The 17,626-nt window shown below is 38.7% G+C and overlaps 1 protein-coding gene across 1 annotated transcript; it reads right to left on the bottom strand.

Moving 5' to 3' along the window:
• Window positions 1-9,076: 9,076 nt before the first annotated feature.
• Window positions 9,077-15,486, bottom strand: LOC138193063 (chemokine-like protein TAFA-2). Its single transcript, XM_069140860.1, has 5 exons — window positions 15,412-15,486; window positions 14,270-14,389; window positions 12,807-12,962; window positions 12,462-12,586; window positions 9,077-11,249 (listed from the first exon to the last, which is right to left on the bottom strand). Exons 1-5 carry the CDS (start codon window positions 15,434-15,436, stop codon window positions 11,241-11,243), a joined length of 435 nt encoding a protein of 144 aa, XP_068996961.1. The 5' UTR covers window positions 15,437-15,486; the 3' UTR covers window positions 9,077-11,240.
• Window positions 15,487-17,626: the final 2,140 nt, after the last annotated feature.

Below are 17,626 nucleotides of genomic sequence, written 5' to 3'. Positions count from 1 at the left end.
GTTACGTGAGTGCATCTTTGCCACTCAGTAAAATCTGATCACACAGAGATAATATAAATATTTTAGATTCAGAGCACCTTACTCTTCCCGAGGATATAATTATCTCCACACTGTTTTGTCTTTTGCAAGTAAACATCCATAAATTTGCTTAGAAATCACAGAAAAAAAGACACCCCTTGCGACTGCGGAACTTACCTGAGTATCATCACCTTTTTAAGAATCAAAAGCAATCCAGTTATAGTTGAGTGTTCATTCATGGGTACACTGCAAACACCTCCTGCTAATAGCTATTTTGGCTCAAGTTGTAGCTCGCTGTGTAACTAAGTGTCTCCACGGCAAAATTATATTTCCTGTTTACATCCTTCAAAGCACCCAGATTATGTTTTGCAGTTCAAAAACGTGTGGGGGTCCAGTCATGTCAATTTCTTCATGGCCATTGTTTATTCAATAATTTTGTTTTTGCTGCCTTTAGTCAATGTGTTTCCCAGATTGCTGTGCAATAAATTGTCATAGGAGCTGTTGTTTTGGCATGTTAGTAATCATTGTTTATCTTTGTTAAAATCCCAAAGGTTTAAATCTCTAATAACAAGTGTTGTATGGTGGATTGAATTTCTTGGAATATGAATGATAAAACAGAAGAACAAGTTTCTATTTTTTTAAGAGAAAGACTGTTGAAAGAAATGCTGAAGGAGAGATTGCACTGAATTTCAAAAGCTTGAGTGGCACAAAGACATGATGTCAGAACTTCATCTCTTTGCTTCCTGGTAAGGAGGAGGATCTCCTGCAGTGCTGTTGTCACAATGACCTCACGAGTGTACTTAAGATGGTAATTATTAGGTTTTTGAGGTGTGGGAGTCGCAGATCCCCTTGATTCCAGTTTTAATGGTAAGCTAACCAGCTCCTGGCTCTGGCTTCATATTTATAAAAGAAAGTGTTGTCATGTCTTCCCATCTAACTGTGGTTAGAAAGTGAATGAGCATACATCTCAGAATTTTAAATTATTTTATTTAATCACATTTATCTTCATTGAGAAACATCCCTTTCACCCCTTCACACTTGGATCTTTAAGCTTGACACTGAGGTCATTAATTGGAGTCACTTTTGCTCTCTGTACGCACAAGATTATGCGCACAGATGAATGGGTAACAAGACTGGCTCCTATATTTACAACATTTAGATGCAGTACACAGTGGGACACTGGCCATTGCTTTCACAGCCTCAACCCCTCAGGAATTAATCTGAGAGGAACTCGTGGCTGCTGGTGCTGTGCAGGGTGTCATCCATCTTATGGAAAAACATTTTTGGGTTGTTTTACTTTCATCTGCTATTTTGTCTCAGCAAACTTGAACCATGATGTGCCAACCTCAAAATTTTTTGGAACAAAAATAAAGAGCTTCTGTTTCACTAGCCTCTTACACAGTTTATGCATTAGGACAATTTCATTTCATTGGTGTCTCATGATATTGGGTTGTCACGCATTGTATCTGCCAGTAAAGTTTGAGTACCTTGTCATTTAAACTAAGATAAAACAAACAACATTATTTCTGTAGCATTAAGCAAAATTGGCTCCCACAAGTCTCTAAAAACCCTCCCAGCATTTATAAATCACTCAAAATGCTATTCCTCGGCTAAAAAAGTGAAAACAAAATGAAATATATGTTAATTCCACCACGCAGGTCACAGCAGTAACTAGTGGAGTCTACGGAAATATACAATTTAAATGTTTTTGCCCCAGGCAAAACAGCATACAGTGCATTATTGGGGTTAAGAAGATATCTTTCTGGAACCTACTGCTGCATAACGGGCAGAAAAATACCAATTTGACTTTTTCCTCTGACGTTTGTGCAGGTAATGCTACTGTATGTGATCAAATCAATACCACAAACCAAGAATGAATTGCAGCTTCTTAGAAAGACTTATGCAAGAAACCAACTGTGCACCAACGATGCAGTACAAAAGCAAGTGGAGCAGAAGCCAACAACATACAAGTGGGGCAAGAGTTTGGCTCTCAATAAAAACAGATGGCAAGTTCATTATCGTAGCAGTCAACCTAAATGTTTGCTGCCTGTTGTGACATGTGAAACTAGCACTTGTCAACCCAATTCATTACTATACAAAGTGTAAATTTTACTCAGTTAAGACCATTAAAGGTGGAGTCTGCGATTCTAATCCAGTACACGTTGTCTAATTCAGCAGCTGTTTCCATAACGTCTGCTAACTGTCCGTTCTGTGTGCACTCATAAAAAAAAAGTCCAGTGTTGGTACACAGCCCTTCCTCTGTTAGTAGTAGAAAAACAAATTGACTTGGCAGTACAACACAACACTATTTCAACAAGTCAGCAACAAGGAAATTCGTATTTGTACACAGAGGAGGACGTTGAAGTTGATAGAAGAGATAAGGGGAAAGTGGTGCGAGAGGAATAGTCAATGTGGCACACGCAACATGCCAAACTGCACAATATAACGTTATTCACGTCGTGAAGAAGGCAGTAAACCTGCTTCACGGACAAAGAGGGGTGCTGTGATCGGGCACGTGGGGAGAGCAACGTTAAGATCTGCGAGGACGTCAGTGTTGTTTTCTTTTGTTTGCTCATGCTTGTGATAGTTAATCCCAGCTCACAGGCCTAAGTGGCAAGCAGGTAGCCGTGTCACTAAATTACTATCCGCTTACTTTCTGGTTTGTCAAACTGTGCTTTTGTTGTGATGTTGGCTGCAATTAAAGGAGAGGCGTGCCGGCTCCGGGAAATTGTTTCGTTCACTCTGCACGTTAGCTTCGCAGCAGCAACTCGAACTCACAACCATTAAACCATTATAGAGGCCATTCACTCTGGTGTTGTTTGCTTGATGTCATGGTATCCGACTGGATTTGTGAATGGTTTATAGCCATGAAAACCCCAAAGTTTGCTATTACGACGGTATTATTTGGATTACATAATTTTAAATGCTACGTCAGGTAAGGTTACCTCCTCTCCTTCGAAACAACTAAACTCTCGCTAGTTTTTAAGGCGTCGTGTTTTGAATGTGAGTGCATGTTGACGTTTTACAGTAAAATGTTTGTTTTGCTTTGGCTACAGGAAAGATACATCGACTTTCACATCGTATAAGGCTAGAGCGTCTGTGTGGCCTTGGCAATGGCAATTCATTTTGGGGGCGGAGCTTCTGTGGGAGCAATGAGGGCAGATGTATATTTGTTTGACTGCTGAGATCAAGTATTAACAGCTTTTGAAGTGGAATTGCGCGCTCCAACTTTAATGAGGAGAGGCAACCACGTTTGTCTTTAATGAGAGGGAGGACAGTTTAAATCCAGGTGTAAGTTGTGTTAGCGATCGGTGTTAAATTATCTAAATGGCCTGCATTCAATAGTTCCCTGATGCTTTCTGTTTTTCCTACTCTTGCACTCTGGCTCAATCTGCGCTGAGAATCATGCAACATAAAGACAGGTGCTAAATTACAGCATACTGTCCATCATCTATTGTGGTGAAATTACAACATTCGACAGAGGCAGCAGTGCTTCCTATGGCTGTATGAATTCATTAACATGTTATTTAGGTATCTAGCTTTTTTTTCCCCCCCCGCAGGCTGTCGCACTTTTAACTAGCATTTGAAACAATGTTTCACGTCCGACATGGGATTGCTAAATGGGCATAATGTGTGCAAGATGGCAGTAAGCAGCATCCCTTTTTCTGTCATTCTTCGGAGTGGCTCTCAGGGCTGCAGCTGTAGGCTCTGATGTCTCACTTCACGCTGCAGAACAGTGAGAAATAAGACACAAGTGATGGTGATGTGCCCTGACTTCTTTTTATGACACACCAGGGACGTCCTGGGATTTGAGGCACCCATGGGTTTGTTCTGAAGACACGTTTCATTCAAAACACTCAGACAGTCTAGTCATGCTCCTCTCTCTGCATTTGGAAGTCGATTCTCTGTTTTGAATATCAAGGTGCAACTTAGAGCAACAGGGTATGATGGTAAGGTATTGAGTGTGAAAAAACTCCTATCGAGACAAAATAACCATAAACCAAGAATTATCTACTTGACTGAAGATCAATGCCAGATGTCTGTGTACAAATAAATTAAAATCAACTGCATGACTGTTGCAAATGCAGTGAATTTACAAGGTACGTAATGTATAGTGCGCAAAAAGCCTTTGGAGAAGTAAAAGTTGTTAACTCCTCTTTGTGGTTGTTTTCTGTGGCACTGAACAATCGGCATGATTACCCAGTCCGATCACATCCTGTAACCAAGAACTGTCTCCACTTCCCCTGCAGGACTCTAGGATTTCAAAGTCAAGGTAACGCGGACCAAACTGGATTCTAATTAAAGCTGACATCAGGTGCCTCATGCTCCTTTCCCCCCTCCTCCTCAGGCTTTCATCTAAATGATTCATGCAGAGAATACCAGGCCTTTCATGCCATTAGGTCCTCACAAAGGAATAACAACTTGATCACACAAAGAAAACATAGACAGATTTACAATGACACCGCCACGATATCTGTTGCAGCGGCTTATATCAAGTTATGTCAAACCAATACAGAAGCACTCAGCTGACGTTTTTATGTTTTTGCTGGGCAAATATTCATGCTGGCAAATGTGAGAGAGTAAATTCAATCAGAGGGCTAAAAATTGTTTTCTAATGGAATCACATTGCTTTATGGAGACAAAATACAACCAAATGTTTAGTTTCCAGGTGTGGTAATTTGAATAGGGTGTAACCTGCTGCGAACCTGACGTGATTGTTTGGAAATGAACGTGACAAGTGTGGTTTGGCCATATGTTGCCGGCTGAAACATTGAATTGTGGAGGAGGATCAGTACAAGAAACTCAGTCGCACTCTGGGTAAAAGCACGAGGTAAATGCCTTAACAGAAACATAAAATTGAATCCTTCTCCGAAATTGCAGAGAATACAGGTAGGCTAAATAATTGCTGAATAGAGAGATGAATACTCGAAGGCTTCCCCCCACCCTCACCCCTCCTTATAAGTGGGAAGAGGATTTATCTCTGTGTGAGAAAGCCTGCCTTGAATTAAAGATGAGCTCCCCCTGCCTTTTGTCAGGCTTTTGTGAACAACACAGCATATAGTACACAATAACTACAGGTATGCAAAAATAGGTTTCGTATAATGGTTCAGCTTTGTGAAGAAGCTGAACAGACTTACCATGACACTGAAGTGCCTCCAGGCTCAGTAAAAGGGCTGTGTGCTCTTATTATTTATGTTTGATTTGGGCTGGTCGTTTGGTTTCTAATGTCTAAGCGTTAAGAATAAAAATTGTCGCGCCTCTGGAAGCGACTGGAAAGGCCCACCTATTCAAATTGGTGGTCCTCAAACATTTTTAGGAGCGGATAATATTGGGCTTATCACCATGAAAATGTCTGAGGATTTTTAAGTTTGTGCGTTTCAAGGCAGACAATGACATCATCTGTTTAGACGAAGGACGTGAAATGAGCAGCGACCGCCTCGTGTCCAATCCTTCTCCCTGACTGCAGTGTCTTGCTGTAGGTTATTTTCTTCCCCACCACTCCTGTCTCACCCTACACTTGATTTTAATGAAGACTGGCAGTAAATCACAATTACCCATGCACTTTAAAAATAGTTTAGGAAATAAGGCTACCCAAACATGAAAGTTGAAGACATCAACACATGGCCCACGCAGAACAGTGATTTGAGTGGGAACATCATACTTCAAAAGTTTAGGATAAAGTTCTAGTCATACATTTACAACTTTGCCCTTGTTTGTCTATTAAATAGCTAGAGTAAGCTTTACTTAGCACAAAGACTAGAGAAAGAAGGAAACGGGTAGCGCTCAAAGCTTTTCATCTCTTCATATTTAAAAAAAAAAAAAAAAAAAAATTCCTTTAAAAAGTTTCAATTACTTACAGTATGTACAAATGATTTTTAGATTTCTGGAGAAAGAGGGACGTTAGTTTGGCTCTTCTTATCCAGAGTGCAAAAACCTTGATTTCCACAAGTCCTCAATTCTTTGCCGGTAGATTTTTACATAACTAAATGAAAATAAATTGTTTTCATTAAGATATCACCTATTTGAAAAAGACTGAAATAATGACACAGACACCAATGAACTGAAACCTTATTATCACTCGGGTGAAGAAAGCCATGACAAAGTGCAACCCATACTGTGGCCAGAGGCGTTATGTTCTTTCGGGTGCCATTCTCGTGAACGGGATATTTCAGGAACACTGTGAATTTCTTCAAGTTTAGCATAAACGTTCACTTTAACTTTCACAAAGTGATTAGGTTTTGATGGTCAAAAGGTCAAAGTTTACTATGACCTTAAAAAAAACACCTTTGTGGCAATAACACAAAAATGTATTCACTAATGATGACAAAATTTCATACACAACTTACTAGATAAAAGGATAAAGTGATAACATTTTATACCTAAAAGGTCAAGGGTCAAGCTCACTGTGACATCATGTTATTCTAAAAAAAAAAAAAAAAAAACGCTTTTCTGGCCATCTGGTTTTGCACCTTTATTCAACTCAGGAACAGAAGGGAAGATTGTGATCATATTTCACATTTAGCTGGATGTGCTAGGGTGACAGTTATCTTGGGTATCAGCCTTGAAACTGTGGTGATTCTGTGCTCTCTGAAGATGTGTGAAGCATCCACGTTTTAAAATGTTTAGCTTCTTTGCAGCGACATTGATATTTTTAGCATCATCTACTGTCATGGCGACAACTTTGTGTTCTATCATAATCAATTATATCGCCTAAGCATGTGAACACATGAGGATTTCTTCAAAGTCTTCACTACAAATGTAATATGTGTTTCGACAGACGTGGATGTAAACTGTGATTCGGCTCATTGGCGGAGGAGCATAACCAGGAGGCGGTAATTGTAGTTTTACCTTATTTTTATTTCAACAATAAATGTATGAAATTTACTCGACCACAAGACAGAGTGATTCTCAGAGCATATTGGCAATGTTATTCTCTCCTCTCAATGTGGGTCCACAGCAGTCTATGTCATTACCGCAGCATGCAGTGGCATGAATGCATATAAATACACAACACACAGCTGATAACATTAATAGTATCCAATTAGTGTTTGTTCATTAAAGTGTAATTGTTCGGCTCTCTGTTTTAATTAAGCAAAAATATAATTTCTATTCCAGATACTATGTGTGCATAATGACACAGCAAATAGATGAACCCTCTGAGCCATGACCAAACTACATTAAGTCTATTGCTATAAGTTGCCTATATAGTTGTCTGCAGTAAAAGAAGGCTAATTCAGTTCACACACACACACACACACACACACACAATATATATATATATATAAAGGGAGACAGAGAATTGTGTTTACATTTTTTTATTATAAGTGTCAACTCTAGATGAGGGAAACGTTGTTAAAGGGGAATAGAACAGTATTTCCATTATGTTTTTCATGTGCCCCAGGACAGTTTATTTTCTATTAGTGCACATGAACTACCGTCCCCAATAGACAGCCACAAGAGAGGGAAGGTTCCCTGCCACATATCACCCAGAAACTCATGTCAAATAAGATGCCAGAAACATGTTATTTGTGAGTCTGGTTTCAGTCAGTGAGGTGTAAAGAATTGTTTAAACTTTCCTAATTCCCTTGGAATAAAATCTCAAAACTGCAGTTATTTCTGTCTCATTCAGTGGATATTTAATCCTCTGTTCATCTGTTAGAATTTTCTGTATTTTGCCCCAGCCATAGAGCATTTTCCTTGTGTGCAACAAGTTCCAGCTAAGAGTGTAGATCCTATAACACCTACCTTAATTATCTCATTTTGGCTGCTTTCATTTTGATGTTGAGACGTAATTTTAGTTTTTAAAGCCATGTATTATGACAGGTGCTGAGAGGGTTTCTACTTAATTTATGAAGACGCACAAAGATAAAGCTCTGACTCTGAGGTTATTTTACAGATAAAAGGTAATCAGGCAGCACTGAGCAGGTATCTTAAACTTTTGTAAGGCCCTATGTGAATGTGTACGAATCACAGAACTTATCTGAGACACATCTGAGAGTCAGCAAATGAATGTCACACCAGCTCCTTTGAAAATTAATCAGAAAAAAAGCTGTGAGTGTTACTGGTATTTTAGGAATATAGGCACAAATTTGAGAAAGTGTGCTGTCATCATTGACATAAACCCCAGTGGGGTGTAAAAGATGTTAAACTATTTCATACTTTTATTCCACGGAGTTAGATCCGGTTGAGAATTTTACAACATTATTTTTTACAAAATACAGCCATACAGTAAAGGTGGCAGAACAGACAATGCACAATCATGACAGTATAATACATACTGTGTGTGCAGGAATTTTAAAGAAGTAATCATTTCAATATGTTTGTCAAAAGTAAACACAGTGAGTGCAAAGATGGAGATAATATGGAAGTCGCACATCAATTTATTCTGTTAAACTCCCAGCGGGTTTATCTTTTTTAGTTTTGTTGCTGCTTCTGTAGAGTTACTGAGAAAATGCAGCTCTATGAGTTACTGATGTTTCCAAAACTTTCTTGTTCTGGTCTATTCAGGCTCTAAAAAAAAGTTTGGGAATCATGGGACCCTTAACTTTAATGAGCTTTGCATTTCCGCATAATATAAAGAATTCAAGATGGGGAGTGATCGAATGGTTGAATGGGCAGGAGTAAAGAAAAAAGACCACTGCTGGACTTGTAAGGAAGCTCAAACAGCCTTCGAGTTTAACTTGCAAAGCTATATCTAACTCCTCTGTGTGTAAACTTCATTTCACGTTCAATCTTGAGAAGTTAAATCAGTCATTGAGAAGCATCTTTAATGAGATATATTTCACCATCCACATGCCTGAGGAGCTTAGGAATAGACAAAATATTTGTTGGTTTATTCCTGGAGTTGGTTTACATCATTAACGGCATCCACAGGAAGCTTTAGCTGTCAAAACTGAACAAAATCAGGAGTGACAAATTATTAAAAACTGCTACTGCAATGATCATTTTCATTCTAAAGCCTGGGGTGATGGCATCAGATTACTTATATTCTCTGACAGATATTAAATATTTATTTTACTACGATGACGTTAGACCAAAATAAGCAGCGAATTCTCACAACTTAGGTGCTGGAAACAGAGAATATTTTGAATTTTTGCCTGAACAGATACAAAATTGAGTTATGAGTTCAGGAATTCATCTGGTCTGATTGTTATGAAATAAATACTGAGTTTCAGTGCAGGTCATTGTAGCACTCCTTTAATATATGCATCATATTGAAAGGAGTTTCTATTCTATTATTGCATCCACCCTTTATTTTATATACATGGGTCAAAGTTTAATACACCCAAGTCCTATTGCTAAAGCACCATCAACATGCTTTATTCTACTGATTTCAGATCAGTTCTGTAATACAGTTGTATCGGCTGCATCACAAGCTTCTCATGGATTTATATTAGTAGCCATGAAATGATGGAGACGGTGCTGGCCACAAACCTCCTGAGACGAATCACAGTATTTAGAAGAACAATTTGTTTTCTGATAAGCTTTTTGTGAATCTGCGAAATCGGTAAAGGTGTATTATGCTGCCCTCAAACAGGGTCATGTTCACCTTGTTCCCGAAACAAGTCCACACGAATGTCCCCCTCTTGTGATAATAACGACCTTGGACCTCAGTATTTTCTCAAAAGTTGGAGTTGTGACGTGTTTGCTGACGCTTTCGGAAATGGCAAAAACAATGGAAGATAATGTTTTGTTTTTGTTCCCACGCAAACACCAAGCATACCGTGCACCTAACTTAACCACGAGCTCAACCGGTTCAATTTGAAGGCAGCATTACTCTCAATGACATCACTAATTTGGGGGAGGGGCTTCTTAAAATATCCAGCAAATCTGAATACTGTTTCCTAAAATGACATGATTTTATTCTGTTGACCACATTTGCAGTACTGCTACCATCAAATAAGAATTAAAACGTGACTGTTTACAAAGAAAACCCATTTATAAATACTTGAACTGCATGACAGCTTAGTGAAGTGTCTTGTCACTACCAAAATGATAATAATGCATAATTGTGTTATGTTGAGCAGACTGCTTAAAATTCAGCTGCTTTTAACCAGCACAGTGTGTGGCAATCATGCACATCTGATGCTTCAGATGGATTGATTTTCAGTTGCTTTATTTGTTTTTATTATAAAAAGGTCTCTTCCTTGCAAAGGTAAAATGCAAAGTGTCTGGCTGAACTCGAGAGATACAAGAGAGGCAATCAGGGTGGGTCCAGAAGGAATATTACTCATACAAAGAGGACAACTGATGAAGTGGTAATAAAGGTAAAAATTCTGTTTTGTTAGAGGATAGGACTCGCTTCAAGGCAGAAAATGGCCAATGTTTCCCATCATTACTATAAGCAGAGTCCCCTCCACAGGAGCACTTAGTTTAGAGACAAACAAAAAAGCATGATGTAAAGACTCTCAGCAGTGAAGAAGCTCCTCTTCTCTTTTCTCTCCCCTTTCTCCCCATGATTAGCATTTCAAACAGTCCTTGTTTTGCATCAAGGCTTCATGCTTGTGTGCATGCCATCACAGCCTTGCAGGTGGTGGCCTGTCCAACCAGTGGAGTTGAAAAGCAGCCTTTGTGTATGGGCGCTTATGTGTGTGAGTGTGTTCGTGTATGACGTGTTTGTGCCTCTTTGTGGTAAGGACTAGTCCAAAGGGATCTGACCTCTTTACAAAACTCGCAGTAAGTGAAGGGACAGCGTTGTCTCACAAATGCTACATAATCATGAATTTCTCAGTATTTGTGGTCTTCTGCTTTGATCGGTGGAGAGAATCATGAGCCACTGACTGGATTCACATTCTGCCTCCTGAAAATCCACAAAATCTCTTTTTAAGTGTCTGCCAGCAGGCCCATCCAAACTTTGATTGAGTGCATCACAATGTGCCCAGCATATCAAGCACAAAAGCAAGGGTACAGACTTTTGCAGGAGCCGTCTGTTTTGGATTGGAAAAGATGAAGCGTCATTTTATCTTAAATTGTCTGCTAATAGATTGTTCACTCGGTGGGATTAACAAAAAACAAAATTGTTCAAAGGCAGAGAAAATTAAAATAAGGAGATCTTTCAGTTTAAAGCTCAGCCAGGAGATACAGTATCTAATTAAATCTATAGTGTTTCTTGTTCTGTCTGACGGGGGCGTTCAGTGTCCTCAGAGTCCAGAGTTACTTAACTTGACTGCACAGGCGAGGCTTGGCTTGCACTGATTAGATGGAGCTTCTGCTTCTTGCTATCATGCCACCTAAAAACAATCAATGTATAAAAAAAAAAAGTGGTTTTATTAATTTACATTAATAGAATTTTAATAACATTGGACACAAAATAAAGCTGAGGAATATGTTGCAATTGTAAAATATTGTTGCATTTTTTTCTGTTTTCAATTTGTCTAATCTGCTCCCAACTGGCAGCAACAGTCCAATCAATAGCTTAACATCTGTAACTGTCTGTTAAGCTGTGGATTCTCTAAATGCTGAATTGATGTGCATGTGAGTGTACTGACAAACAGCTGTCAATAATGACATGATGATGATGTTAAGTGAGTGTGCAAAATCTCATACTGCATCCATATAAGCATCTATTCTTGTTGAGTAGTGAATGAATAAACAAGGAAATTAATTCAAGCATAATCATAAAGATTGAGTATTATTGCTGGCTGAATCTGCTTGTGGTCATTTAATTTGAAAAAAAATCAGTAGCCTGTTTTTTTTTTTACTTCTGAGTTAAATTAAAGACCCACTGTCTTGAAAATGATTACAAATTTAAACTGTGTATGAGCCTTGCTTGAACAAAAGGCTTGACAGGCATAGCAACAGTAACTAAGGCAGGATTTTGAGAAAAGGACAACCGTATGCTCTTCTGTTTTATGCTATTGTTCAAGAGTATCATCTAACGGTGACATGACTGACACTGATCAATTGCTCCACACTGCCTGTGTTTACACGTCCATGGTTCTTTGAGAAATGAATCGTATTGTACATATCAACAAAAAGGAAACTTCTGAGCAAGTGTATTTCTTAAATGCAGCGAGGTTTCCTTCGGCCGTCAGATTTAATTACATGGGTTTTAGTGTTCAGTATTAGTTCACAGCTTATTTTATGTATGTCCTCTTGGCCCCATCATTCACCAGATTATAGAATTAGGTTTCCTTAGCCCTCTGTGCCTAGTGAGAGCAGGAGGGTTGATATGGCCAATGGGAGCTGTGATTATGCTTGATTGTGGAATCTTTCAGCATCAAAGGAGAGCTTACTAAAATAAAGCTTTATGATGAGTATTCACAAGTCTGACGGACCCTGTTTGCATAAGAGCAGTGCGGTAAAAAAGCAGCAGATTTACAATACGACTGCATATAAGCGTCTATAAATACCATGTCACATAAACTAAAGTCATTATGTGCTGTGTCTTTTGTAGGGGCTGGTGCGACTGTGACTCAGACTAATGCAGGCCCTCTCCTCACCTTTGTGGTCTTCACTTTGTTCCCAGAGATGCATGACCAGCCAGTGAGGTCAGGAAGAACTCGGCACTCCTCCCCCTCCAGACACGGTTCCATTTTACACCACCACTTCTGACGCACAATGGAGGCTGGAGAAAAAAAACATCACGGCAGAAGGTCACTTTTTAGACGGAAGGAAAAATTAACTGCATAGGGAAAATATCTCAATCGCACACCATGTTTTTTTTTTGGTCCTTAAAAGTCTCAGTATCAGCAATGAAACTGACTCTACTTTGATCTATAATATATTCATATCATGTTAGAATATTTTGGTGTAAGAGAGTTAGAAGAGGGTTCTGGAAATATTACCTTCAACGCAAGAGGGCAAAGCCTTTGTTGTCCCTGCCACCTGTCCTGGGAAGCAGGAGCACTTGACTGTTTGAGAGCGTTCTTCAATCTTGTTCTTATTGCAGCAACGATGAGCAGCAACCACTTCACAAGTCCCTGTCCTCTCCTGCGACGGCCCTGAGAAAGAAATTTTGCAGGGAAAGATGACAATTTTTTTACACTGAGTTTTGCATGCAAGTCGAGGCAACTTGGCTGACTTCACTCTTCACAGATGACAGGATTATAGTCAAATTGCAATGACTTCTGGGCTTCATGTTAAATAAACACAGTGGTCTTTTGTCACAGTAGCAAAGCAGTTCAGTACTTCTAATACCTAATACCTAATTTTGTTCTTTGCAAAGCTACGGCACCACCAAGTGGATGGAAAGCATCAGCACTCGTCCCCAGACGAGGGGAAAAAAACATTTCAAAACATATTAGCAGCAATAATCAGCAGGTTCAGTAACCTAATTTAATGTTTCAGATTGTCAGTAAAGAACAAGATAAACAGCATGAGCAGACATCGCTGAGCCACATCTGCTTCTTCTGCATCCTTTCACAGAAAAGTAAATAAAAGAAAATTAATTTTGAGGATTAACATAGATGATTTATGCTGGTTCACTGAAACCATATTTCTAATTGAAGAGGTTTAACAGAACAGAGGGTAAAAACAAAACTAGAAAAACCAACACATGGATACTGCTATTTCTGAATTAAGATGTCCGACTGTCTGCAGGACCAACAACATCTGCAGGATCAGAGGGTTAATTCATATTTAAAGCAGGATTTAAAATCAGATTACAATCAAGGCAGAGGACAAAAAGCCAAACATAACATTTTTCAAAACAAAGACATGAGTGACAGGTTTGTTATTGCAGCCATTCCTGGAAGGTTGCTGATGTGTCACTGATGGAAAGCATTTAAGCATATTTACTCAAGTACAACATTATATATATAGCCATTTCTCAGCTTGCATTGCATTTAAAACATTAAATAATCTTTACAGTTATAATTTGTGTTTACAGGAGTGTCACTATTGTTGACTTACGCTAACTAGCTACAAATGTGTGTCACAACCCCAGATTTGGAGTTGATTTGGATTGGAGGGGGCCCGACCTCTTGGAAACCACTGGTTTGATCGATCTACAGTCTAAATATAAAGACCTAAACACCGCTTTTGAATGAATGCATCAATATTAACTAATAATATTTGTCCCAAAGGGCCTTTTTCTGCAAGAGCAGTCAGTACTTTCGATACTTTGCCGACATACTACAAAGCTGAAGATGAGAGACACTCGAGGCTTCATATTTACATGTTTGTAACAGGAGTGTCAGGATAATGCAGCTTTAAATGAAGTCTCTTGCAGACCAACAGGCTGGTGACCAGGAGCCATAATGAGTTCCTCTGGGTGTGTGTGACTGGTCTGGTTGGGTCTGACACCTACCTGTCTGTCCTCGGGAGCTTTGGTTGCCACTGGACACTACCTGGATGTAGAGGCTTAATATACAGAGAAGTAGGAGGCCCCAGGGCAATGGTTGTGTCAATGTGTTCATCTTCATCTTGCCTGCACACACAAAAAAAGAAGAAATTCATGCAAACTTGTGAAGTGATTTAAGCCAGCAGTTGTCACTAAACCATGTGCCTATAAAGTCAAATATTATGCCTTATCTGCTGACTCTGATGTGCGGTTCATAAGCTCATCTATTTGCTCACTCATGACTCTCACATCACCATGCTGAGCCAAAGCGAATCAAAGAAACGCCAATGAAATATCCTGATCACAGGCATCTTCGGAGGCAGATGAGAGTCGGTCCTTGCACTCATTTCTGAGTCACATTATCCCTTCAGCTGTGAACATCTCCGTGTGCAAAGCCACACTCTAAAACATTATTCCATGATGAGTCACAGAAAAACTGGTGCGTGGAATTTAATGTAGAAATTACAGCAAGAAATAATATTGAGCAATGATGACATGAATTAAAACGTCACTGCTTCAATCAGCAGTTTGCTTCAGGTACAATCATTCCCCCTTCTAATATAAAGTTTAAGACTGCAACTAAGTTTATTATTGTTTTATATGCGGATTACTTTCTCAATTGTATAGTCAATCAATCTGTGATTAATGATCCTTATATTTAAGAGGCAGGAACCAGCAAATGTTTGGCAAAAAAAAAAAATCACCAATAATCAATTATTACATTTGTGGGCAATTCATTTTATATGGTTTGACAACTCAATTGATAAAAAAAAAATTTCACATTGTCTTTTCTATTCATCTTAAATGCATCATTCCTCAAAAAATACATAGTTAGTTATCATTAACATAACTTGTTCTACCAGTACATAGTATTAGGCTACTGTGGTACATATGTATACATACATAATGTGCTTTTCTTTTGTGGTTTTTTGTTTTTTTTTAAATCAGTATTGGAGTCTACCTGTGTTCCACATTTTAATCAAATCTATTTAATAATAATAATAAAAAAACACTCATGAAAGTAATCAAAAGAAATATTCAATTTGGCTTCTTGAACTCAGACTATTGACTGTGAACCAAATCAACTCTCTAAATATTCAACCACTTACTTGTGCTCGGGTTATTGGAGGTCATGATAGTCCGCTGCTGAACCCTCCATCAGTGTTAACACCATGCACCACACCATGTCGTTTCAGCAATGATTCATAAATTTGCAGCAAATATAATTCTCCACTTTCTGAAGTTTTCTGCCTCAGATAACGAGCGAGGAAGAAGAAAAAAAAAAAAAAAAAAATCTCCAGCCTGCTGATTCGAGATCGAGACGATAACACGTCTGCTCGGTGAAAACCTGCACTTTCACACATCAGCTCCTCTCCCCGGAGCTTCACTGTCTCTAACAGGCAGGGATGCGATGTGAGAGATGTGGCTGCTCTGTGAGCACGGCGGGGCAAAACCGTCAGCTTTTCTCCGTCAGGAAAATTAAAACTTTAATCAAGACAGAAACCATCTGTCTGCCGGACAACGTGGCCACTTTCATTAGAGCTCTAAGAAGCTTAAAGTGAGTATTGACATCCTGTCACACAGCGGACAGAGAGGATAAACTGCATCTGAATAAGGCCAAGTCCTGCGGTTTGTTCTCTCGCCGCTGTTTTATTAATACTGCCAGTTTGACGATGGGAGATTTATCAGACACAGTTTTAACATTTTAACACCTTTCTGCTTCCGGGTTTTTGCAAAATTAACAATACGCATTTGCCAATTTTTTTAATTGAGAATATCATTCAAAAATGTCAAACTGAGGCAAATTACAAGGAGGACCTTAATATTAAAAAAAAAAAAAAAAAAAAAAAAAAAAAAAAAAAAAAATCACCAATAAAATGAAATACTTTTTTTTTTTTTTTTTTTTAAAGGCAACATTTTTGGGAAATAGAGCTAGTTTACAACTCAAGATAGGATTTTCAGCATTTTAGCTTTGCTTAGCATGAAGACTGAATGTTTGTCTTTGATGTGTTCAACAGTTACAATAGCGTCTAAACTTCATATGTTACATGTCATTTGTTGAATTCATACAGAAACAACAACAACAACAACAAAAACTGTTAAAACAACATTTTGTGGTTCAACCCTAAGTGTTTTACTGCATCAGTCTAAACCAGGGGTGTCAAACATACGGCCCGCGGGCCGGATCCGGCCCGCCAGGGGGTCCAGCTCGGCCCGCCGGATGACTTTGCTAAGTGTGAAAATTACAGAAAGACATAAATTGCATTTCTATGAGAATATGGAGGTTTATGAGTACAAACGTTTTGTTATTTATTTATTTTTTTTAATCGATCCAGTAATTGCTTCAAAAACAGCTTAAATGCGACGTCTGCTCCGGAGGAAGAAGCGCTCGGTGCCACAGGCAGCCGCGCTCGCTGCTCGCTTTGTGACGCGTTTGAGCGAGGGAATCTGCAGAGGAGAGTCCAGGCAGATAAACAGTGGGCTGATGTCTGAGTTTTTGGTCTTTATGTTTCTAGTTTATTGTAGAAAGACCTTAAAATAGGGTTTATCATCCAAAAACCTTCACCAATGATTTAAACAGAGAGAAATATTGTCGTTATGTATGCGTTATTATGCTATGATTTTACTGGTCTGGCCCACTTGAGATCAAAGTGGGCAGTATGTGGCCCCTTAACTAAAATGAGTTTGACACCCCTGGTCTAAACAGACTCCGATTTTTATGTCCAGCAGGCGACTACATGGGACTATTATGGACTATCATTATTTCAATTGTTAAATTGTTTTAAGTAGAATAAGTTATAATTCATTGATTGTACTAAACAGTAATTGTCCAAATTGGACTTTTTACCCCCCAGAAAACGAGAAACACAAGACAAAAAAAACATATTCAGAATTTAGCAGTATATTAACCTGTGAACACAATTGCTACCAAGTTAACAATCTTATCACATCCATAGAAATGAAAATGACTTCGGAAGCAAGAAGTTTACCGTCAGCCGACACCAGCTACAGATTACGAGTATTAGAAAAACTCTGTGAAGCCAGCAAAGGCTTATTGACTCATTTACACGTAAACACAATAATTTCACAACCGTACAGATTTACACCAAAGATACACCATAAATGATCTGATGGCCTTTTGAAGCACATTCCTGCGTAAAAGCTACATTAATGAAGAAACACTAACTTCCCACAAACTCCTGCAACTCAATGACAAACATGTTGCTAAAAAAAAAAAAAAAAAAAAAGTGTGCTAAATGATGAGCCGATTGAATAATTCAAGAACAATACTCAGCAGAAACGTCATATTGACACCACAGGTGC

This window comes from Embiotoca jacksoni, unplaced genomic scaffold (assembly GCF_022577435.1).
Source record: "Embiotoca jacksoni isolate LCO1_2020_lvr unplaced genomic scaffold, fEmbJac1.0.p SCAF_9, whole genome shotgun sequence".
NCBI lineage: Eukaryota > Metazoa > Chordata > Actinopteri > Embiotocidae > Embiotoca > Embiotoca jacksoni.
The sequence above is the reverse complement of the archived record's forward strand: the minus strand, read 5'-3'. Positions and strand labels throughout refer to the sequence as shown.